General features: G+C 43.1%; 2 protein-coding genes across 2 annotated transcripts; both read right to left on the bottom strand.

Annotated features, from left to right (window-relative positions):
- Nucleotides 1-9,513: 9,513 nt before the first annotated feature.
- LOC120724089 (transmembrane protein 182-like) lies at nt 9,514-15,897 on the bottom strand. Its single transcript, XM_040016057.1, has 4 exons — nt 15,868-15,897; nt 13,023-13,146; nt 10,053-10,190; nt 9,514-9,734 (listed from the first exon to the last, which is right to left on the bottom strand). The coding sequence occupies exons 1-4, from the start codon at nt 15,895-15,897 to the stop codon at nt 9,514-9,516; spliced, it is 513 nt and encodes a 170-aa protein (XP_039871991.1).
- Nucleotides 13,038-23,621, bottom strand: LOC120724254 (sodium/hydrogen exchanger 2-like). The gene is made up of 14 exons (XM_040016356.1): nt 23,369-23,621; nt 22,772-22,994; nt 20,901-21,141; nt 20,575-20,825; nt 20,258-20,475; nt 19,976-20,172; nt 19,801-19,890; nt 19,418-19,488; nt 19,106-19,243; nt 18,907-19,003; nt 18,662-18,787; nt 18,164-18,227; nt 15,868-16,931; nt 13,038-13,146 (listed from the first exon to the last, which is right to left on the bottom strand). The coding sequence occupies exons 1-13, from the start codon at nt 23,613-23,615 to the stop codon at nt 16,747-16,749; spliced, it is 2,148 nt and encodes a 715-aa protein (XP_039872290.1). The 5' UTR covers nt 23,616-23,621; the 3' UTR covers nt 13,038-13,146; nt 15,868-16,746.
- Nucleotides 23,622-25,116: the final 1,495 nt, after the last annotated feature.

Raw genomic sequence — 25,116 nt, 5'->3', positions numbered from 1 at the left:
GCCTTACTGGATCTGTCAACTTGGGGAAAATTTCCATTTTGCAGCTAACTCTGCAGCCTTTTGATGGGTGCGTCTTGCCGACTTTTATCTCTCTGCGCGTCTGAAAACTAATTAATATTTTTTTTACTCTCACTCACTCTCTCTCGCTCCCTCCTTCAGGCAAATATTTGTTTCCTCTGAAGTGAGCGTGGGCAAACCTTCTTCACGGCTCCATATGCTGCCAGCTGCCAATCAAGCGAGCTAGAACCCTGAAACTAATCGCAACCCCCTCCTCCTCCTTTCTTCTGCGTCTCCTCTCCCTCTCCTTCAGCAGAAATGAAGGAGCTTGGGAGAGTGATGTTTGTGTGTGAGTGTGTGTGTATGTGTGTAGGGGGTGTTACAGGAAAATAAAGACATACAGTAGAGAAGAAAAATGATGGCTGAGACACGAGCCCAAAGCAGGATCTCCTCTGTTGTGTCTGTCCACAGAGCACTTCATGCTTGTCTCTATGCTAAGCTCTCTGTTTCCATTTTACATCCTGCTATTTATTTATTTACTGTTCACATAGATTGTACTGTCTCTGTGCTGGATTTGTACTTGTTTGCTTGACAGCTCCAAGAGCGAACAGCGTGTGCACACAGTGGCTGGTGTATGTGTGCGTCCTACCAGATAGCTACAGTGGTGCCAAAAAAAACATACAGACTAGGATAGAACAGCTTTGCATGCCCCCACCCCCACGCAACCTGCAGCAGGTGAATGAAGAAGGTAACAGAAATGTATTTTGTCAGTCATACTGGTGTGTTTCCACGTGAGCTCGCTGTCTCTGTAAGATACTCAGTGGTTGAGACTGTTTCCCATGGGGCTCTTTGTGCATATAGCACCACTGTGGGTAATGAGGGAAGAGAGGGAGATGATGGACAAGTGTCCAGTGCTCTTCTGAGGAACTTTTAGGGCAACATTTTCAGCATTAGCATGAGGCTCGTAAGCCTCTTCTCTTTTTTTTCCAACCAGGGATTTATTTTAGACACATACACACACAAAAAAATGATCGTATCTCTCATATGAAACATCCAAGACCAGCTTATTCAGGGAAGAGAAATCAAACACACCTGAGTATAAACCATGAGAGTGCATCTCTTGTCTGGGACTATTTTTAAGTTTTTTTATGCTACAGACACAGGGGAAAGGTGGGTGTACATGACCATGACTATGTGCAATCAACTTGTGATCTCTTTGCCTGAAATGGTTGCTTGAAAACGGGGACGAGGTCTGCAGCTGCCTGCAGTCAGCTGCTGTCTTCAAAGTAACTGGTGCGTCGAGATGGTGATAAAATAAGACAGAGTCAGTCTGCTATCAGCTTGCAACTGAATGTGGTCATTTGGCAATCTGTCTGGGATAAAATCACAAATCATGAATCTGTCACTATCTACATGCTCGAAGGTATTTATTGGAGATAGGTCGCCTCCCACCAGACGACCTGTGCAGCTGCCTTGTGATCAAACGTGGCTGTCCAGAGATTGAGGGTGACAGTGATAGCAATGTAATCACTCTCCAACTGATTTTTCAGTCCTAGGGAAGTTGCTGTGTGACTGCAGAGTGTCCTGACCTTTAGAATAGAATAGAATTCAACTTTATTGTCATTGCACATGTCACAAATACAAGGCAATGAAGTGCAGTTTGCTTCCATCCAGAAAGTGCTTTAGCAATAATATAGATATATTACAGAATATAGATCTATTATAGGTATGTTACAATGTTTTATTATGCAAAACAAAATCTTATTTACTTGTGTTTATTTTTTTAATATGTGTATATTACTGATTTAGTGACTTTTATGTGTAGCGCACATTATGTGTAACTTGTGCAACACTTTGGTCAACTGATGTTGTTTAAAACGTGCCGTAAAAATACACTTTGCTTTGACATGACTGAGGCTTCAGGGGCGGAAACTTCCCGGTCATGCGTCAAAATATAACTTTTTTAGAATATTGAACACGTGTTAGAGAGATCAGTTTTTCAGGTTTCCCGGTTGCCTAGCGCCACTTCATATGCAGGTAATGACTTAAGTGATAATACCACGTGCAGGTCGTGACATGGCAGCTCGATGGTATTTTTAAAACTTCACTTTATCTCGCTAAAGCCTGATTGGACAACCTGTCTGGTCTTTTGGTGGGAACAAAGAGAAGGAGCCCAATCATGGCTGTTTTCTCACTTCCACATGCGTGGCCAATCCCTGAGCTAAGTGGGAAGTTATAACAGTTATCCACCTAGAAGGTTGGTACTAGATTATCTGACAAACACTTTGCTTTTCTCTTTGTAACAGTAACACGACTTCAGTTTTTCCACTTTTTCCACAAAGCATCTGCAATCTTCCACTTCAGTTATTGAATGAGAAGCACCTATGAGCACAGCACTCACATATACAGGACAGTAATGTAATGACAGTAACGTATTTTGTGATTATTCTGAACCAGCAACGAGTGCCAGACAAACAAACACAAACCTCGTGTCGCTCTATTCAACTTCTCCACCAAACGTAGACAATCTGTTTTCCTTTGCCTTACATCCAGTTTTTCTCTTTTGACCACACTCAGCAGTGCATTTCACCTATTTGCTCTTTTTTTCTCTTTCCTGCAGCATATGTTGCAAACGTTTGAGAGAACATCTCGGGCGATACAGAAGAATCTCTCTGAAGACTGAAACCACGACATTAAGTCCTTCACTAAGAGTCAATTCTTGTATCAGGCCTTGCTGTGAAGTACAGTCTGTTGTATACATTACACACACACACACACACACTCACACACACTCACAGGCTTCACTGTCTCCCTCCTGCTATCATCATCATGTGTGTGTAAATGATCCTGTCTTTGTGAGGTTAATTGAAGGCAGGAGCTCTGACTGTCTGAGACATAATCTGTCTGTGTGAAAAGTAAGTGTGCCTGTATTGTGTGTGTGTGTGTGTTTGTGTGTGTGTGTGTGTGTGTGTGTGTGTGTGTGTGTGTGTGTGTGTGTGTGTGTTTAAGGATTGGGTGTTTGAGGGGAGGGATGTCTTTAATATGGCGACACTACTTTTTTAAAAAATACAAAAACAGAAAAAGAAACATGCAGCAACTCTTCTTTATCCCTCCACCTGCTCCCTCTCTACCTCGACTAAAACCCCCAATACAGATTAGCTCTGTGTGTGTGTGTGTGTGTGTGTGTGCTGGGTGAGGGGTTAGTGGGTCTGTTCCTGGGGATTTGGGGTTTACAAAAGAAACAAAAAAAAAAGAAAAAAAAGCCAAGAGTGATGCCATAAGGCTTTGCTTTTCTCTCATATCAGCTCTTATCAGGGCAGTCATTTTTGACAGGAGAAAAAGCCTTTATCTGGAAGAAGCTGTGTCCGTCTGGCCCTGCGTGTGAGCACAGACACACACACACACACAAAGAGCCACACTCAGGGCCTATTGGACTGGGGCTCACACACACACAGAGCAGGTAATCGGCTCACTAGTAGAGTTAGGGGGTTAGAGAAAAGAAGGAAAAAGCTCTTGCCAGAGTGTATCCCCCTCTTTGACTGGATTAAAGCCCACCAGTATTCAGTCCAGGTGCTCTGGATGACAGAGGGCCGAGGGGGTCCACGTAGGGTTAACTCTCCCTACGGTCCGAGATCACTTCCTGCTGTTCGCCACCTGACACATCGTATGCACGTGGCCCTCAGCACAAACTGGGAAGTACATCAACGCATAGACATACATGGAATCATTTCTGCTGATCGATATGCTCCTCTGATGTTTCAGGGTTCATTTTCAGAGCGTTTAAGATCTTATTACCATGTCATGTCTTTATTCTTGTGATATACATTAACTATAACTATATAATAACACCATAATTGCCGACACTTGAAGTGCAAGATTATTTCTCTTTTAAATGAAGTGATACTGTGTTTCCATTGTAGTGGTTGACAGGGGAGGAGACATAAGAGTTAATTAACTCTGATTAGGATGAGCCACAGTCACTGAACAAGCCAGGGCTCTAGCTCGATACGCCGCTCAGTAATTGCTTCCTTTCCTTTTTCTCTTCTTTCCTTTTACTTTCCCTTATATGTCTTCCTTGTGTCCATCCACGCATGGGAAGCTCGTCTTTCATAGAGGAGAGCTGGAGAGCCCTCTGCTGGCTCATCATGCACGTCTGTCAAGTGAAGATAGGCCAACTATTCATCTGGGCTGCAAAGCATTGGTTTGTTCAATAAAAATAAATAAAGATGTACAAAGTACTTTTTTCCATACAGAGTTCAGTTTTTCAGTCAGCTTCATGTAAAAGTCTTTAGTTGATTGTTTTTCATGTCTTTTAATCGCACACTGAGATCAGGCTCTGCGAGTGCCGTGCCATCTGTTGCAGGAGCTCTTACTCTTCCTCATGCTGCAGATAGCTGTTTATGACTCTGGTCTTATATTTGGGTTTGTTGTCATGCTGCAGCAGGAATTTGGAACCAATAATAGGACTCCCTGATGAGAATGCAAGACAGATAAAAATGCAAACATCTGTGTATGGTCATTTGATCTGCACGAATCAAATTTAGTTTTACAAGAGAGACGTTTTAAGACACTGACATCAGCTTTTTTAAATCCTCAATAGACAAAGAGTAAAATGACTCTAACAGTCAAGAGTCACGGGGTTTTAGTAACCCCGATTCTGAATTCATACAGCTTTTGTGGTCCCAGCAGCAGCAAGCCAAGTTTCAGTGAAATTTCCTGCCATTTGATTAAAGCTACAACAATAGGATCAATACTTTGTTTCTATCCCTAAAGGTCAGTGGGTAGCACACTGAATCATGTTACATATATTATGTTTTTGTGAAAAAGAAAAAACTGTACCAAAGTACATTTAACCAAAGCATTAACTTTAAAAGAAAGCTGATTAGCATGGCAATAGCAATAACATGGCTGATATCCTGAATTCAAATTGGATAAGCAGTAACCCTACTGATATACATCGATCTTTGTATTTCAATGTCATCTTTGTAAAATGACATTGGAAGATTGCTAGCATTAGCTAGCTAACACTGATATTTATGAAGGATGTATTAATAAAGAAAAGACACCCATTAATTACACATATTAATTAAGTAGTCAAAGAATCAGCTTAATTGAAGGTCAGTTGTTTAATATTTATGAGAATACGTCATTATGTGCTTATTTTTACAGAAAAAATGTCTACGAACTGCAGTGCCTACTTTGTAACACAGTCAACTCATGCTAAGCTGCACTTATACTTTGACATATTCAACAGATATTATGAGCAGAATAAGTCAGCGAGTTGATACAGTATTAAAGTCTTCCTACACAATCATTAGAAGTTTTAGTTTTCTTCTGCTCATGACTTACAGGACGTAAATTGAAAGAATTGAGGCTAGCCTAGCTTCAGGGCTAACAGCGTATGCGCTAACATTATTTGTGATGGGTTCAGTTTCAAGATGAGGACCAGACAACTCTCATAATCATGTATATTTAAACCTTATTAGTCAGTTTTTTAAGTAGGTACCCTTTCTCTTAATTTAACTCACCGAGCTTGAACAGAAAGAGTTAGAGCTACCACAAGGAATGATGATTAGCTCTTTTATAAAACAGGTATGGAGAGGGGAAGACAGCAGGTGGGGTCTCAGCAGAGGTCTTGGCAGGAGAGGATATTTATGCTCATGGCTCCTCGTGTTGTTAACAGAAAATGCAAATCAAAGTTACTATTACAGTGAGTATGTGTTTAAAGAATCAGGAGATGTACTTCTCTTTTAGTTACACATCCTCATCATAGGAACTGCTGTCGTACTGTTCAAGCCCCTCAGTGGTTCACCATAAGCCCCGAGAGTCTGAAAGAGTTTGTTTCTCAATATAGACCACAGGCCTGAGTCATGGCCTTTAGGTTACACACAACAAAGTAAAGAAGTTCAGTCAGGAATCTCTTCTTATTCTTATTATTCACGTAATTGTCACATAAAAGCGGTTCATAAAAACGTTTTTAGTACCCGACGAGCAACTAAAATGGGAGGTTTGCAGATTCGAAAGACTTTTTAAAAACATTTTCAGGCCTGAGTAAACTGCAAGGGTCTTCTAATGGGCAGTCAAAAGACAATACAATGGCTGCAATGTTTATTTCCTCTTCTTCTTCTTTTTTTTTCCTCAAATTTCAGTGAACCAGAAGAATATTTTGACCTGTTCAAAGAGTTCTAAGGACAGGGCCCAATACTTAAAGGGATTATGTTAGGACAAGCCGCACTACCCACTCTCTGTTCCTACCTTCCTCCCCAGTGCCATTCGGTCCCTTTGCCTGAAAGACTTCCAGTGTTGCCTCATCTCTTTCAGGACCCTCACATCCTCGAGCCTGACAGCCATCGCCTAATCAAAGACCTTCTTTTCAGAGGGAATGCTAAGTGCTCCTTAAATGGAATGAAAACAGGACACTTATTACTTGCTATTAAATTCTTTTCAGTGATAGTACACTTAACAGAAAACAAAGCTAATGTAAAACATGCCATTAAAGCTCAACTGTCACTGGAGACATCCGCTGGTCCAAGTCTGTCTGAGTGGCCAGCAATGGTAGCGAGAACCACATCATCGGCCTCGCATGTAGCGCCACTAGCAAATCACTGACTGCATGCCACAGGCTTTGACTTCTTCTGTTTGTTTTTCATCTGTCAGACTGTCATCACGCTTCCTCAGATCAGAAGTGGTGCTTTTTTTTCCCCTGTGGTTGAAATCCTGTCAGAAACCAGCTGTGCTCAGCTGTTCAGACTTCCTGCTCAAAGGACCCAGTGTTCATTTGTTATGTCACAAAGTCGAGTTAGTTTTATTGATATATGTTGTTGTATTTTCTGCACAGAAATAATTCCACACACAGAATTTCATTGCAAAGATGTTACAGTCGGTCTTGCATAAAGCAGCTCTAGTAACGATATTTAGATATTATGTGCACGTGTATTTCAGAAATCAGTGGACAGTTTGATCACAGCGTGTATGTGTGTGTGTTTGCGTGTGCATGAACACACGTGTGTCGAGTCCTTTGAAGCAGACATACACCCCACCACTATCACTGCCGTTCTTGCTCCTCAGATGAAAGCTGATATGTGATCGAGAGTCCGGCCGCTTATTTCCATTCAGAGCAGTGAAAAGGAAAGACGAGCTAATATTGTAGCACTTGTGATACAATCACCCGTCAGCGTTTCTCCTTTTGAATAACACAAGAAAAGATTCCTATAGGGCACGGCTCATTTTGGGAATTATTTTTGGATTTAGCTGCACTCTGGGTTTGAAATCTAAATCTAAAGTTTCTGTAAAAACGTGGAAAAAAGAACAAAAAAACAGAAAGAAACAATAAAGCATGGGGGGATTGAATGAGGAGTAAAATGTGATTGGGGTGAAGGAGGCAGGTGGCTGGCCTGCTGTACACCAACCAAACCCACAAACAGCTGTTCATTTCTCAAAGCACCCTTGTGCCCCCCTCCATGCATCAATTCTCCCTCTCTCTTTCTGTCTCTCCCCCCCAATATCTTCCTCTTTCCCGCTCCACCCCCACCCTCTCCCCAAGCCTCCAGTCCACCCAGCCATTCCTGCCTCCCACCTCACTCTGCTGCAGCTAAACACACTTTGATCACGCGCCAGAATCAGGACACAGCTGGCTCACCCGTGCACTTCTCACCGTCTGCTTATCATTTGTGGCGATAGTAAAACATGGCAGCGATAACATGTTTAAGTAAATAGTGACATTTGAGGAGAAATTAAGCAAAGTGGGAGACAGACAGAAAACTTCCAGGAGACCCAAAGCAGCGACAGTCTTTCCTGTATTTACAGTGGGGCAAAAAAGTATTTAGTCAGCCACCGATTGTGCAAGTTCCCCCACTTAAAATGATGACAGAGGTCAGTAATTTGCACCAGAGGTACACTTCAACTGTGAGAGACAGAATGTGAAAAAAAAATCCATGAATTCACATGGTAGGATTTGTAAAGAATTTATTCGTAAATTAGGGTGGAAAATAAGTATTTGGTCACCTCAAACAAGGAAAATCTCTGGCTCTCACAGACCTGTAACGTCTTCTGTAAGAAGCTTTTCTGTCCCCCACTCATTACCTGTATGAATGGCACCTGTTTGAACTCATCATCTGTATAAAAGACACCTGTCCACAGCCTCAAACAGTCAGACTCCAAACTCCGCCATGGCCAAGACCAAAGAGCTTTCGAAGGACACCAGGAAAAGTATTGTAGACCTGCACCAGACTGGGAAGAGTGAATCTACAATAGGCAAGCAGCTTGGTGTGAAAAAATCAACTGTGGGAGCAATCATCAGAAAATGGAAGACATACAAGACCACTGATAATCTCCCTCGATCTGGGGCTGCACGCAAGATCTCATCCCGTGGGGTCAAAATGATCATGAGAACGGTGAGCAAAGATCCCAGAACCACACGGGGGGACCTGGTGAATGACCTGCAGAGAGCTGGGACCAAAGTAACAAAGGTCACCATCAGTAACACACTACAACGGCAGGGAATCAAATCCCGCAGTGCCAGACGTGTTCCGCTGCTGAAGCCAGTGCATGTCCAGGCCCGTCTGAAGTTTGCCAGAGAGCACATGGATGATACAGCAGAGGATTGGGAGAATGTCATGTGGTCAGATGAAACCAAAGTAGAACTTTTTGGTAGAAACTCAACTCGTCGTGTTTGGAGGAAGAAGAATACTGAGTTGCATCCCAAGAACACCATACCTACTGTGAAGCATGGGGGTGGAAACATCATGCTATGGGGCTGTTTTTCTGCCAAGGGGACAGGACCACTGATCCGTGTTAAGGACAGAATGAATGGGGCCATGTATCGTGAGATTTTGAGCCAAAACCTCCTTCCATCAGTGAGAACTTTGAAGATGAAACGAGGCTGGGTCTTCCAACATGACAATGATCCAAAACACACCGCCCGGGCAACAACGGAGTGGCTCCGTAAGAAGCATTTGAAAGTCCTGGAGTGGCCTAGCCAGTCTCCAGACCTCAACCCCATAGAAAATCTGTGGCGGGAGTTGAAAGTCCGTGTTGCTCGGCGACAGCCCCAAAACATCACTGCTCTCGAGAAGATCTGCATGGAGGAATGGGCCAAAATACCAGCTACTGTGTGTGCAAACCTGGTAAAGACCTATAGTAAACGTTTGACCTCTGTTATTGCCAACAAAGGTTATGTTACAAAGTATTGAGTTGTATTTTTGTTATTGACCAAATACTTATTTTCCACCCTGATTTACGAATAAATTCTTTACAAATCCTACCATGTGGATTCATGGATTTTTTTTTTCACATTCTGTCTCTCACAGTTGAAGTGTACCTCTGGTGCAAATTACTGACCTCTGTCATCATTTTAGGTGGGGGAACTTGCACAATCGGTGGCTGACTAAATACTTTTTTGCCCCACTGTACATCCCAAAAACACGCTAATCCAGTCAAGTGCAGGACGTAAAAAAGTCAGGCCTCTCCACCACCCCCCGCTCCCCTCCTCTTCACCCTGTGATCCAGGCGGGCAGGTCACTTGCTGGCATGAATTGCACGGCCTACCAGCAAGAAGACCAAACCAGAGATGAGCTCCAGGGGCACTCCGGCAGCCGCCACCATGAATGACAGGCCGTAGAGGACTGAAACCTCAGCGTTCGGACATGTTTCCCCTCTCTCCTGAAGGATGTAGCTCTTCACATCCACCACCTCCATCCACAGGACGTAGAGCAGAAGCGTGAACAGGAACAGGCAGGCTGCGGAGAGAGACAGTATTAGAGAGACAGACACAGAGGCCGTCAGATCTGTGAGTGGCTGCAGAGGAACGCAGCTCCTCTTCATCTCTACTGTTACCACGGCGGCAGTGTTTACTGCTGTCGTTATAGTGACAACACTGCAGAGTGACATCTGCTGCTCCGCGTGCCGGGTGTGTGTTTATCATGTGACAGGTATGAACAGCTGACAGCAGCAAAGGCTGCAGAATGAATGTGCGTCTGTGCGTTCGTCTCTTATTTCACGCTACAGTTAGGACTTACACACACACATAGATGCACAGGCAGCAGTCTATATTTTACCAGCAGCTAAGAGGAAGGCCCCGCCCAACTTGTAGAGTTTGTAGCTGATGAAAGGAACACCACAGACCAAGAGGAAGCCTCCAGCCAGAGCTAAGACGAGTCCGAGGATTATCAGCACGGTCCAGAAGCCCCGAAACACTGCAAGAAACACAAGCACAGCAGTGGAATCCCATAAGTGTTCTGCAAAGAAAGGGTGTTTTTGCACAGGTTTTCAGTTTAATCCCAGCCCCTTGGATTCATTTGCTGACCGGTCCACATACAAGATGCTGAAGCCCAGGTTGCTCCTGTCGGCTGGCGAGTTTTGCATTCCTACCCAGGAATTTTGTGTATGTGTGTGAATGGAAGAATAGGAAACACATTGCAAAGTGCTTTGTAGAGCTGCCAAGGTTAAAAGGATGTCATATAAGAACGGATCATTTACATGTAAGAAGCTAAAGTCAGCATCCAGTTACTCTGGCTCTGAGAAAAAGAAAGCAAGAAAACTGCTCTTCCACATCAGTCATTACATGTTCATTTTGTTTGGTTTCAGTCACAGGAAGGCAACGCTGGTTCTGATCTTTTGCGAGAAGATTGGAAACAACCAGCCATCTGTAGATGTGGTTAAATGCTGTCCTATTTAACACACAAATAGAACAGTGTTTCCCATCTTCCCATAAAACGCTTAGCAAGAAAGCACAAAAAAGTATTTCCCAAAATAGACTGTTCCTTCAGGCTGGTCCTTTAATAACTTCGATATGGTCCTGATACGTTTAGGCTGTAATATGAGCACTTTTTGACTGAATAATAAATACCAGATTAAGTATTTCTCTGCTAAATCTTTACTGCTGTAGCAAAGATGGGATTTACTACTGATATATATGTGGGGACCTACAGATGAGGCCAAAATTATTAAGCGTTGCTTCTTTTAACAGATCGAAGGAATTTGTTATACAAGTGTCTAGAACAGGAGTGAGGAGTATCCTCAATAAATTCCAAGAAACCCACAGAGTACAGAACACGCCTGGCAGTGGTAGGAAGTGAAAGATTTCAAAGATTCTGGAAAGAAAACTAGTGAGAGATGTTTCTAGAGAGCTCAGAATAACTGCGAAGACACCCATGAATGATTTAGCCAAGTTGGGAATTGTAGTCTCAAATGAGACAATCACTAGAGCCCTGCACAGGAATGATGCGAGATTGGAGACCAGGAAAAACTTCACTTCTGCAGAAGACACACCTTCAAGCCAGACTGCGGTGTGCTAAGGACACCCTAGAGACAGATAATGCACACTAGAAGAGCGAGAAGAGGAGATAAAACTAGAGCTCTTTGTCCGCAGACACTTTGCTGATGTTTGGAGAAAGTAGTGAGAGTTCTACATCTCAAAGGACAGCGTCCCCACAGGGGAACACGGTGGTGGGAGGATCATGATGGGTGGATGCTTCAGTGGGTCTGGAACTGGGAATCTCATCAAGGTGGAAGGAATCATGAAGTTTATGTGAAGATTTTAAAAGCATTCAAAAACAAACCTGAGTCTGGGTCGTCTCTTTATCTTTAAACACAACAACAACCCAAAATATGTCGCTCCTGGGGAACAACTACCTCCAGAACACCAAAGTAAATGTTACTGACTGGCCAGTTCAAAAAATGCAAAGCCCTGACTTGAAAATCACTGTGGGATGAACTGAAAACCAGGGTCCCTGTTGGAAGACCATCAAATCTGGAGAGCATGTGAGACATGTTGAAAACTACAACAAACGACTGCAAGCTGTTATCCAGCAAAAAGAGTAAACGACTGACTGTTAGCATCGAGGAGGTAATTATTTTGACCCTGGTAGTTTTTGTGAAATAATTTTGTTTCTATGTGCAAAGCAAAAATAATGTAAGCATCCAAAATAAAACAAGGATGTTCGGACAAGCTGTGCTAAAAACAAGTTATCGCTCTGTTAAACAGCATTTGGGAAATACCCATATTTTTATTCAAGAGTAAAAACTATTTCTCAATCATGTATCAAAGATTTGTATCAAAGATAATTTTACCTGAAGTTTAGGAGTGAGACTACACCTTAAGCACTCCTCTTCTAAATACCTGTACCTGCTCCAAACACCTGTCTGTTCTCAATTTTAGGTCCCACCCTCCCCGTCTTTCTCTCCGTTTCCCAGATAGGCACTTGGTGTATCCGGCATCCTCATATCAATCTTCTCCAAACCTCTGCCTCTCACCCAGCTGGCGTCAAATAATCTATCCACGATTATTTGTACATATTTTGTTGTTCATAAAATGTCTTGCATAGATTGCACAGACCTCACTACTGAACAACAGGAAATAGAAAGACGTGTGTCCATGCAGCATATATTTGAGACTGTGAATTACCTGCTGTGGGGTCATAATTTGGATGAGGGACTTGTCCAACTGCAACCGGTAGCGGGAAGAGGTAACCATGGATGCAAACCTTAGACTCTGGCTGGTTTGCTATAGTTAAAAAAATTAGAAAGGTTTACAAAAATAATCACTCAAAATAATGGGCAAAGGTCTATAACCACAATAAACAGCAGACATATTAAGGCTTACACATAATTCAGTACTGACTTTATTGTTGCCTTTTATTTCCCATCATTGACTAGATTTTCTAAAAGCAGTGTCTGAATGAGTGGCAGAAGCACACTCAGCTATCAGGCCACTTGAATAACAATATGCTCAATGGTTATTCTGGATTTCTTTTTCAATTCAGTGATGAAACATTAAGTGCAGCAGAAAATAAAAAAGACACAAATGCAAAATGCAGTCGGGGGAAAACAAAAAGCCCCAAAACACCCCATAAACAACATATTTTAGCAATCCTTTACATTTACTGTCACATATGGGCATTTTTCTTTTCTGCACTTGTAGCATGTCAAGGAGACCGCAGTGTTGAGCAAGGGACACGCAACCACATTGGACAACTCCCAACAAAACCTTTGTTCAGCTTAACTAGAGGAAAGTTTCGCCTACGTACTGAAGAGAGTGGCCAGCACTGCGTGCGTCGTGGGCTCCACCTGAAACGCACAGCGCCAGAAAAAGCCCTCGTGGTGCAGCGTGAGGGAAGGAGGGGAGGTACTCGCTTCTTCCACCAACAGCGTCTGAGAAAAAGAAATGGAAGACAGACTGACATCACACAGATAGATGCTTGAATACCTAAAGATGGATGAATCCCATTTTCTGTCAGCGCTGTCAACACATCTGCGCTTGCAGCTCTGTGTGATTCCCTACTTCAGTGGAGCCACGGCATCAAACGTGGTTCTGATTATGGCCTGCTGGTCTGTGAGGTTTTCGAGGGGGAACTTATATTCTCTGCTCGCTTGTCAGAAATATGATTGATGGCGCCGAATAACACAACAACTTTAATCATCCTGTTTTATTGAAAATGAAAGACTTTGTTTCTGTGATGTTACGGAGGAATTCACTGGGGGATTAGCTTTTATAAATATATCCCTTACGTTGCACTCTTTGAACTTTCTCACAAGTGCTTCATGGGAGAATAAACTGGAAAATTAAAGGGCCACTCCACTGATTTTACACATGAAGCTCAGCCGGCTCGTCAGTGAGAGTCCTACTCGCCGTGTAAAAACAGTCGTATGAAGGTGCCACAGTTTTGTCAAACCTTACCCCGAACCGCTTTTATTTTACAGCTGGCAGTCGAAGTGATGGACCAAAAATATTAAATCTATGAAATACACTCAAATTTTCAGCAGCATGCTGATAGCAGCAAAAGGTTATCAAGGATGTCAGTGTGTGATGACTGGGTGGTCCACAGCTGTGGTCCAGACTGAAAGATCTCAACATCTGGGTGGATTACTCTGACATACTCTATATAATCCCTGTTTTTGTCTCCTATTCATGAAATAACACCTCGGCTGCTTATTTGCTTAATATCAGCATGTTCATATTTTAACCAGAGCCATGCTCATCTTCACAAAGATGCTACTGTAGTGTGTATGATGGGATGCTGTGTCACAAACTCTGGATGTGAAGTCAGGAAGAATGTAGGTGTGTAATGAGCAGGGAGGGTTAGATGAAAAATGCATTTGGAGGTATTGTGGTAAGATCATAAAGGCCACTAAATACAAACTACAAGTCCACATGTCTCTTCTAACTCCTCTCCTGTACACTTTACAGAAGTGCAGTCACCTACAACAGGAAGGCCAAACATAAGGTCCGGGGGCCAGAATCAACCCGGCAACAGCTCCAATCAGGCCCACTGATTTTGAACCTTTAACTGTATTTTCATACGTTTTACAGCTTTTCTGATGAAAACCTCCAACAACTCGTAAAGTACCAGTGGGGACAGTGCAGGGAATGAGCAAGCGGAACTTTTTCTGTACTTTTGCGAATTTATCATGTGGAAAGACTGAGGCGTGCTGTTTAAACTGCACTTCTTGTTCTTATATTGAGACATCTCATGGATTTAATGTTTGGATCAAAGTCTTTACACTGACAGAAAGGGGAGTTTTACTGGTCCAGTCTATTTAAGATCAAACTGGGCTGTACTAACCACTATGTAAAATGAGTTTAGACATCCCTGGCCTCCCACACGTTTGGGCAGAGTGTAATCGGTTAAAAAAAAAAAAAAATGCAGTGGTTTCCAAATCAGGAAGACTTCTGATAATGATTGTCAGTCAGCAGCTTTTACTGGATTCACAAATGCAAGACCTTTGCTATGCCATTAAAGAGACAAAAACATATTTTTTAAAAACACTTCAGTTGAACTTATTTAAGAGGCAAAGTGGAAAACTGTAGCCTGACTGCTTTCTCTTGCAGGCCAAAGAGGTTAAGAGTCCTCTGCCCTGACACGGTTAAAAGTCAGTACCTGTGTTGGTATGGAAGTAGATTAATAATAATAATGGATTGTATTTATATAGTGCTTTTCAAGGCACCCAAAGCGCTTTACAATTCCACTATTCATTCACTCACTGGTGGAGGCAGCTACAGTTGTAGCCACAGCTGCCCTGGGGCAGACTGACAGAAGCGAGGCTGCCATATCGCGCCATCGGCCCCTCTGGCCAACACCAGTACGGTAAAGTGTCTTGCCCAAGGACACAACGAGCAGGACAGAGAGCCCGGGGATCAAACCAGCAACCTTGCAGTTACAGATGCGCTTCCCAACCCCCTGAGCCATTAGTGAGCATTACTCGGGTAACCGGTAATGCTGACCAGTGGATTCAGGTTCTGGAGCAAAATATGCTGCATTGCAGTGTCTTGTTTCAGGGAAGGTCTTGCTTATTTCAACAAGATATCAGCAAACAACGTTCTGCATGTATTCCAGTATGGGTGGAGCTGTTGCCCAGTCAAAACATTTGGAGCAAGATAGGTTCAAACTGCTGGGCAACTGGAATCCTTACAAGAAAGAATAACGCTACTGCCACGTTTCAAGAATTCGATATTGCAGCAAAGCATCTGACCCAGCTTTTATGAAACATGCCGGTAGCATCAAATTCTAAACTTATATTTTTTTCTTTTAAAAACAAAATCCCTCTGCTTCAACATTTGCTGTTTTCCTTGTTCTAGTTTTAATTAAAACTCATATGTTCTGTGATTATAAATGTGTTTTGCACAGCCTCCCAGCTTCTTTGGAAACAAGGTTGTAAATTGCTTCAGGACATCTTTAAATATCTTATAGTGGCATAGCTCGCACAGCAGCGAGTCCACAGCACCTGATCGGGTTTCCCCGTTTATTCTTTTTGTGGTTTTCACGTGTGACCAGTTAAAAATAATATTTTCGGTTGCTGTTATTGAATCGATGTGTTTTGATGGAAGTGATCAGTGATTGCTTATGTTAGGAATCGCACTTCTATCGGTCCTACCTCAGTCCTGTTGGCATCTTTGTCCCCCATCGGTGTCGTTTGTGTTTGCCATCTATATGGTCCGCAGTTGTCGCTTGCGACCAGCCAGTAGTCAGTACCAAATGCCAGGAAGAAACACAGAGTCCCTATTACCCCAAAAATCCCCCCAGACAGGGCTGCAGCTCCCACCCTCATAACTCCGGCCTTTACCCCGCTTTAAAGTATGATTCCTCTTAGCTTTTAGTCTTCAGGTCAGTGACTCCTTACTTGTGTCCACTCTGAAGGCTGTCTGCCCAGTCCCAATCCTAAAGAACATGGCCAGCCTCTCTCAGCCACTCCCTGGCATGCTGGGAGCTGTGAGGAAAAAAATGCTACAGTAACCGAGCAGGTCAAACAGAGGGAGGTGGGGGGACAGGAGTTATTTTAGGACGCAGTAAGCCTGTCCTCGTCAGATTACCAGTGTATGTATTTTGCTGTGCATTTGTAAAGGAAACAAGGAGAGGAAAGATTGGCGTGAGGACGTTGTGGGCAGCAGGTATCAGCATTTATGACTGCGAGGTATTTGTAATGTTGGTGTTACTCTGGGAATGGCGCTTTGAAAATGAATTAGGCTGGAGATACAAGAGTTGTTCAAGAGGTGAAACATAGAGCTGAGAAAAGCTTTATTGTAGCCGGCAAATACTCTGAATAAATAAATAAAACCATTAAATTCATTTTATGAGGAATTTACTTGGGATGCGTCCATGAAATTGCTGAAGACTTCTACTAGTTCTGCTTTGCACCTCACAACTCTGTGCTTAAAGGAATACAAGGTACTTATCACTTCAAATGATGGAACACGCTGAGTTCTTTGCTTTCATATGTTTTTCTCCCTGCCTCCCCGTGTCTCACAGTCTGCATTCATTGCTGCTTCTCATTCTCCAAAACAAAGCTGAGGTGTTTCCTGGCGGCTCTCTCCACGGTTTCCTGATGTTTTGGAGAGACTAGGTCTTCTCTAGCAGCTTTTGGATCCATTGATCTAGTCTGAGCCGGGCCAGCTGAGTCTGAGGAGTCCAGGAGAGTGGATCGTGGGCTTATGGAGCACACTGCCAAGAGGGAAGAGGGTGAAGTGAGCTCAAGAGTCACAAAGTCAAAAAAGCTTCTGGTCAAAGATCAGGAGGGAGAGAAATACTAATAACCTGTTTTTTTTTTTTTTCTTTCTTTTCTTTAAGTTAGAGCAGAAAGTTTGAGAGACAGCAAACACACAGTTAAAAAACTGCATGAATTAAAACACAATTTTGCAGAAGTAGACAGGAAGACTGAGTTTTAATCTTACGTACTAACTAGCAAGAAAAGCAAAAAGCCTTTAAAAGTAAAGCTTTCCATTTGTTCAACATAAGTTTGATAAACAAACATTTGAAAAAGAAAGTGGTTGTCGGACTCTATGCGATCACATAAAAAAACAAAGTGCACCCTTATTGGTTCCATATGAGGGGAAAGTAGCAGCCTTAATTCATAATTTTGGTCATGTAGCCTGGAAAGTAGCAGCCTGGAGAAACTGCAAAAAACCAAAGAGCTGCATGTCCGACTCCACAGGCCTCAGTTAGCATGTTAAATGTTAAACTTCATGACAGAATGGTTGGCGAGATAAGTTATGGCTTGTTTTGGAAGGAGTGCCAGGAGAAAAAACGACCATGGCAGCATGGTTTAGTTTTGAAAAGCTGCATCTGAACAAACAACTTCTGAAACAATGTCCTTTGGACAGACCAACAAGACCGAATTTGAGCTGTCTCACCATCATGCACAGTTACGTTTGGAAAAATTAAACACAGCATATGAGCTGTCAGGCACAGTGGTGGAGGGGTGGTGATTTGGGCTTGTCTTGGGGCTGCGGGACCCGTGCACCTTGAAGTTATTGAGTTTAACTCAGTGCACCAAAGTCATCTAGAGTCAAATGTAATGCTATCTGAGAGCTAAAGTTTGGCTGAGAGTAGGTTATTTGGCATGGTAATGATCCCAAACATCGAGGTGTTACCATGGCTGAGACAAAGTCCAGACATCAGCTTCATTAAAAACTGTGGTGGGACATAAAGAGAACCCGCAAAACCGCAATGAACTGAAGCAATGATGTAAAGAAGAGCAGGAAAAATGTATTGACAATGATGTGAGAGACTGATAAGGTCATACAGAGAATTAATGATTCAAGTTATTGTTACGTAAGTTGGTCCTACAAGCTGCTGAATCATGCAGAGGACTTGGCTGTTTTTTTTATAGGACTGCATAGAGTCCTGTCAAGACTTTCTGTTTCACATGGCTGTGCATCTGGCTGCGTCTTTACCTGTGTGAGATCTGCTAAGTCCAGTTCTCACTCTCTGTGGCTCACTTAGCCCACCATCCTCCCCCTGCAAAAGTAGAAATACACAATACAGCACCATGGAGGATGTTCTCTACTCTGATACCGACACTCCATCATTCACGTAGAGTTTAAACAGATTCCTAAACTTGGATGCAGTATTTCAACATGAATCCACCAAACCACAGGTGTCGAACTCCAGGCCTCGAGGGCGATGTGTCCTTGATCCAACACAGCTCATTCAAATGGCTAAAGTACCTCCTCAATAAGTCTTGAAGTTTTCCAGAAACCTGGTAAGGAGCTAATAATTTGATTCAGGTGTGTTGACCCAGGGTGAGATCTAAAACCTGCAGGACACCGGCCCTTGAGGCCTGGAGTTCGACACCCCTGCAACCCTGTGAACTTACTCTCCTAACCATTCAGTCTTTTTAATTCTGTTCAATAAAACCCAAACATGAGGAAATGCAGGTAGTTTGCATGCACCTGAAAGTGTGTGATTGTGTTGTATGAGTATCTTTCTCCCAGACTTTGGTGTCTGTAAAGGGGCTTCCTTGTTCTGTCCACCGATGTGTCCTGGTGCAGGGTGTGTCTGCTGTAGGCTGGAGTCTGCTGGAGTGAGGACACATGCATGAGCCCAGAAGTGTGGAGCTGAATTATACACATTGTGTAATTTCTAAGTTATAGTAGCTGGAAATAGGAAATAGCTAACAGTGGCATAGAAACTTTACCTTGTTGTTGAAGTTTTGGAGGTTTCTTGAGAGGATGCGCCTGATGCTTTCCATCTCCTCCGGTAGCAGAGGTCGCCCTTGGGAGCGAGGATCCACTCTAGGTTTTTAGAAAACCCTGATTATGGTCACGAACCTTTCTTCCGTTATTCTGGGAACTTTAAGGACAAACACTGACACAGTCCAAAAACCATTTTCTTACATCGGCGGGGCCTCCTCCTCGACTCCCCTCTGCTCCCGTCTCTCCAGCTCCTGGTAAACTCTGAGGATGCTGGAGCTAGCCTGGCGGTCGTTACGGATGAGGAAACGGCGAAGGTACTTCTTGTTGAACTGCTCAAACCTCACACACACACACAAGCACACAGATGGCAATACTGTGACTTGTAGAAAATGTGCATAGTGTTTGCTGCCACCTGCTGGTCATTTCATATTTTATCTGTTTATATGCACAACAAACGCTTTATGATAAAACACAAGCAGAAGGCAAAGTAACAGTTAAACACGGAAAACTAACTTGTCTTTCCAGTAGTGCTGCCCCCAGTAGCCAACCACGTCCTCTATACCTGCCACCAGGTGATCTATGAGCTAACAACAAACAGGATTATTTGCAGATAACTTGCAAAAAATGATATCCTTTGGAAGTATTGAAAGAAATTCATGAAACAGGCTGCCCTCTGTGCACATCCACTTCAGTGCATCCTTCAAACATTGCATGCTTTGCATAGGAAAAAACTGAACTCACCTTGTTTCCTTTTGGTTAGTAAGCCTTGCTCTTCTGAGATCATAATCCTTGACAGTCTTTGCTAATTTACTGATATCTAAAAATCAGTAGTGTCCAGAGTTATCTACAGTCCTATCACAAATCCACACTTAGCTGTGATTCCTGTGATCTCTCACCCTGCTGTGGATCTCCTCGCTGAGAGTAGGCAGAGCTCTCTTCTTCCTCTTCACATACAGTAGCTCCACCAGAGGCTTGATGGTCATCCCCTGCAAACCAGACTCAGAAAATAAAATCCACCTTCAAACTATGACAAACTTTTTTCCTTACAATTCACGAACATGTTTGCCCCACCTGTACAAAGACAGTAAATAGAATGACCACGATGGTAGTGGTGATGAAGAGTCGTTTCTTTGGGAAGTCATCAATCAGGAAGACCAGGGAAAAACAGATTGCCCCTCTCAGGCCACCGTAGGCGATGATGAACTGGTCTCGGAAGGTCACGGCGTTCCTCCGGAGCTTGTTCACAAACGCGGTCAGCAAAAGCACGCCTTTTAAGAAGTGAGAAAGAGTTTAGATATCCACTTTGCTGATCTTGTGATATAACTTGTTTTAAAGTGCGGGGAAGACTTATACCCGTGGCCCTCCAGATGAGACAGAGCAGCAGTGTAGAGCACACAAACGGCCAGCTCCACATGTGGATGTCCTGTATGGTGGACACTCCCAGGAAGATGAAGATTAAGGTCTCGCTCACGCTACTCCACATCTTCAGAAAGTACTGGATGCTGGTGTTGCTGCGCTCCGACACATTTGCTTCCACGTACTGTTTCATTGTAGCAGCACAGGTCACTATGCTGCAGGGCGGGGAAAGGGGAAGCAAAGTTAACTAATGTTTATACTAATGTGTACAATTTGTGGTCTTTGGGATTCAGATGATTCTGAGCAGCACTCACGCCATGATCCCAGAGAGGTGAAGCATCTCTGAGGTAAGGTAAGACAAATAGGAATAGAGGAAGACAAAGAGCGGGGCGATGACTTGGGCCCTGGAGGTAAAACGTGAGGTGAGGGCTGCCAGCAGGCCGAAGAAGAGACCTACACACAAGCCCCCGATTCCCACCACCACCACCCTGCAGCCCCCCAGCAAAACATCCAGCCCTGACACTGATGGCAGACGGAGGAAGGACTCAAAAAGCTTGTAGAGCACCTGAGAGGAAGAAACGTGTATGAGTATCAAGTGTTTCATTTAGGTACCTGAAACACGCACCGCTTCTCTCCTCACCACAGTGACGGCGTCATTGAGCAGTGACTCTCCGAACACCAGGATATGCAGCTGTTCGTTAACTTGCATCTCTTGGAAAACAGAAAGCACCGCCACTGGGTCTACAGCAGCGATCAGGGAGCCAAACAGCAGGCAGTGGAGCAGAGAGACATCTCCTAGTGAGCTCTGAGCCAGCAGGCAAACACCGTACAGAGACAGGCCGATGCCCAGGACGTTCCACAAGGTCCCCAGCACTGCATACCTGCACATGCACAAGAAACCAGCTTTAAGACACCTGCTCCAGGTACCTTAAACAAATACTCGATGAACATCTGATTTTAGCCACTCAGATCCATAAAAATAAGCTCAAAATATGACAAATGTGGTAACATATGCAGTGCGTCATGTTTATTTTGAATATTCAATGTGATTCCTAAGTTCATGGTCAATTCTTAGTAATCTTAGAGTTCTTCCTCCCTCAGTGTCTCGTCTTCTTCTGTGTTCATTCAGCCTTGTCTTCACGTTGTCTTCATGTCTTGTCTCTGTGTTTTGTGTTCCCCTGTCAGTCATGTCCCCATGTCTGTTTCTGTCCGGTCCCAGTGTCAGCCAGTGTGTGTTAGTCTTCTTCTCTGTTTTTATTGTACTTCCTGTTTTATTTTGACAGTCTCTCATCCTTGTACAGTATGTTCAGTTTTACTTCCCCTGTCCTATTAGTCTGTATTGGTTCCAGCTGTGTTTGCAATTGTTGCCCATCCTCTCGTTAGTTTCTAGTTTATCTTTTATTTGTTTCTATTTGTTATTGTTTTTGTATTTTATTTCAAGCACCGTGTTACAGCACATGAAATTTGCCCTCCTTTAGTTCACTCCCTTTGTTTCATCTGTCTGCCACACAGCCATACATGACACAGTGGGTGAAATGATTATTAGGTCTCCTGCTGAATTTGTAAGTTCACTCACTTACAAAGAATTGAAGAGTCTCTATTTTTGTTGCAGATAAATACAACAAAATAAAACCAGTACCGGTACCCCAAAAAAAAGAAGATCTATCCATAACCACGGGAAAAGAACCAGGGAAACCAAGTTAACAGTAAAAACGATTAAAACAAATAACAATAAAAACCAATAAAAACCCTGAAAACCATAAATTTCACACCCAAGCGTCAACTCTTGCAGCCCGGTACCAAACGGCTCATGGACCGATACCGGTCCATGAGCCGGGAGTTGGGGACCGCGGCTTTAACCCATTCCAGTCAAACAATCCTGTGACTCTGTGGGAGGCAGAAATCTGGCTGGGCTGTAGGAAACCAAATACTTATTTCACTCAGTGACATGCAGGGATGTTTATATCTTGGTTCTCTCCATTAAAATAAAACTGTCATAAAAATTAGAGACTGTCCAATTCTTAGTACACGACCAAAATTATGAATTAAGCAGGAGATCAAATAATTATCATTTGGATGTTTCAAATTTCAACCCTGAGCCTGAACCATGAAATAATTGCCACAAAATTCAATTGTTTTTGAATGTAGAGCATTCATTAAATCATTTGAAGAAATTTAAACAATAAATAAATAAAATATAGATTTCTGTTAGTGAATTTTAATTTGTATCATATTTGGTGCATCATAACTTTTTTTTTTTTTGCAATTTATTCTTTTGAATTTTTATTTTATATTGTGTAATTTACACTGATGATTCAGACGTAGAGGTAGAAGAAGGCTTTAAAGGGTAAAACCAAAATAAAGAGTCTAATTCTGACTTTTAAATCAAACTCTTTCTACTCATATTTTATGTGGAAATGGTGTACTTTCATTCTGTTCAACTCAATCTGCATACCAATGCCTCCACACACACGCACACACACAAAAATCAAACATTTTAAAGCTACCAACCAGAGGATTGTACCAAGGTTTTCAAAGAACAGCCTGCCTGGCAGGAAGTATCCCGCATCTAACACGATGGGTGGCAGCAGAAAGAGGAAGAAAGCATCGGCGCTGAGAGTCGGTGGAGCAGAGTGGCGCACCCCATAGATCACACCTCCAACCAGGAGGCCCACCATGATGAGGACGCAGCTTTCGGGGACAACTGCAGGGACTCGACCTGACCAGTGGAAACCTGAGGGAATGAGAAACGGAGAGGGAGTAAAAGGAAATCAGCAGGATCCGAACTTTGTGGAGTTCTGACTAAATCGCTATGACTTGAGACGCTTGTGTAGCTATACCGAGGGAGGACTACTACCATTGCACTCAGATAAACTCTTTCGTTGATAGAACAGGTTGTTAGCTTGAGGTTTGGTGTGAGTTTTAAAAAATCCTGGAAATAACTAGAAATGTAGAAAAATAATAGATATTATATACATTATATTATATATGAAATAAGTTTAATGAACTAAATAAATGTTAAATGGAGGTAACCTAAGTTATTAACATCCAGCTATCTGACACCAAACTGGCTTCTCGTGGATGAGTGTGAGCACAACTGAGGCTTACCCAGCTTGGCCAGTGAGGCCAGCATGATCCACAGCACGATCTCAAAGGGAGCCTGTACGTGGTGATAGTCCATGCTGAACACCCTCAGAGCCATGGGCAGATCCACAGACAGGCTGCCATCGCTACTGTTGGTGCCCAGCGAGGGGGGCAGATTGTGGGGCAGAGAGCTCCCATCGGGAGAGGTCACGGCCAGACAGCCCAGCAGACTGGCAGAGAGCAGCAGAGAGAGAGTCCACAGAGCAGCCATCCTGCAGCCATGCTGGGACAACAGCAGAAAGAGGCAGAGAATAGGAGTGGGACTATGGAGATGGGGGGTGGGGGCGAGACACACAAAACAACCTGACTGGGACTCATGCAGCCACTAATGTGCACAGGAATCCCTGAGCTAGCAATGATACCAGCAGCACAGAGCTCAAGGGGTGTGTCACACACACAGACGGTCTCATCAGCAACTCAAAGAACATTACATCCATTTCCTGAAAATGAACCCTAACTGGAAGCCAAAACAAAACCCAAAATATGATTATTTCCATTACAGGGAATTGCTTTAAGTCCCCAATATGTGCCTGTGTACACACATTTGTGTCCCCACGGCATAAGTAATGCAAGTACACATGCACAAGATTCAGCCAGGGTATTAGCACTGATGGTTTGTTGTGAACAAAGCTTAGATTGCAATAATTGTTAATATATTTTGTTTACCTAGCAGAGAAAGGGCTTCTCCGATAATGGACTCATTTTCAGTGTTTGTTCTCATGCTGTGGCAGCAGTGCTTCATTTGGTGGAATTTGTGTTCTGCTGTGGCTTATTTGATTTGCAATCTTTCATTTCAAACAAGCAACTTATTGTCGATGCGGCATGTTGTGATTATTGAAATAGTTTGAATTACAGTTACAAATATGTTGCCTCATGGTGAGAAAAAGGCTTTAATTATCAGCCAAGACAGTATCTCTTCCTCCCACTGGCTTCTTATTAAATTCGGTTTATCGTCTTTACATATTTTATGCCAATATGCGTGCAGTCCGTCAGTTCCACTGCAAACACAAGGATCTGTGTCAGAATAAGCCTTCCACTGTATAAGTGCACAAAAATAATTGGTTTAGTGAGTTTAGTTGTACGGGTCATTTACACAGAAAACAAACAAAAAGTTAAAAATATGTTGCTTGTGTGACTTGTTCCCTTTTCCAAAATGTTAGGCAGATGGCATGTGATTTTTTTTCTGTTGCTTTAAAATCTGTTTGTGCTTCTGGAAAGTTGTTAGTTGTTCTTCTCCAGTCCAAGAGAACATTTAAAAGCTAAGAGTTGTTTTGGTTTTTTTACACACCCTCACTACCCTCAGTGATTTTGCCCTTCGTCCCTTCTTCCCTACAAGTGAACTCACTGAGGATCAGACCTCTCCACCTCTGATTAACACGCAATGCCTGACTGCAACTTCTGGCTATGTTAGGAAACAGCTGGAGAAACTAAGAAGCAGCAAGTCCATCTGTGACTCTGAGTCATATTTACAACCCGAGTCTGAAGCAGGAGAAGATACCATTGAAATGGAAAAAACATCCTGTTTGATTCCTCTACTGGAGAAGTTGACAAAGTCCAAACTTACTGACTATCGTCCTGGCGGACTTCAAATCGCGTGTGAGGAAGGTGATGGGAAGACACGTCAGTCCACGTCAGACCAGAGGTGAAACATCTTGACCCTCTGCAGTTTACACACAGTCCATCATCTACATGCTGCACAGCGTTTAATCATT

Source organism: Simochromis diagramma, unplaced genomic scaffold, assembly GCF_900408965.1.
Source record: "Simochromis diagramma unplaced genomic scaffold, fSimDia1.1 OVJJ01000685.1, whole genome shotgun sequence".
NCBI lineage: Eukaryota > Metazoa > Chordata > Actinopteri > Cichliformes > Cichlidae > Simochromis > Simochromis diagramma.
The sequence above is the reverse complement of the archived record's forward strand: the minus strand, read 5'-3'. Positions and strand labels throughout refer to the sequence as shown.

Bases quoted from the DNA above. Each gene is read 5' to 3' on its own strand.
- LOC120724089 (XM_040016057.1), bottom strand. From the start codon at position 15,897: ATGGGGGACAAAGATGCCAACAGGACTGAG. The intron at 10,191-13,022 runs GTACGTAGGCGA...TGTTTCTTGCAG, and splicing joins AGTGCTGGCCACTCTCTTCA to TGTTTCGGGGCTTCTGGACC. The intron at 9,735-10,052 runs GTAAAATATAGA...CTCTCTCCGCAG, and splicing joins GGCCTTCCTCTTAGCTGCTG to CCTGCCTGTTCCTGTTCACG.
- LOC120724254 (XM_040016356.1), bottom strand. From the start codon at position 23,615: ATGGCTGCTCTGTGGACTCTCTCTCTGCTGCTCTCTGCCAGTCTGCTG. The intron at 20,476-20,574 runs GTGAGTGCTGCT...CCCGCCCTGCAG, and splicing joins CACCTCTCTGGGATCATGGC to CATAGTGACCTGTGCTGCTA. The intron at 16,932-18,163 runs GTAAAGACGCAG...CCCTCTTGGCAG, and splicing joins ACTTAGCAGATCTCACACAG to TGTGCTCCATAAGCCCACGA.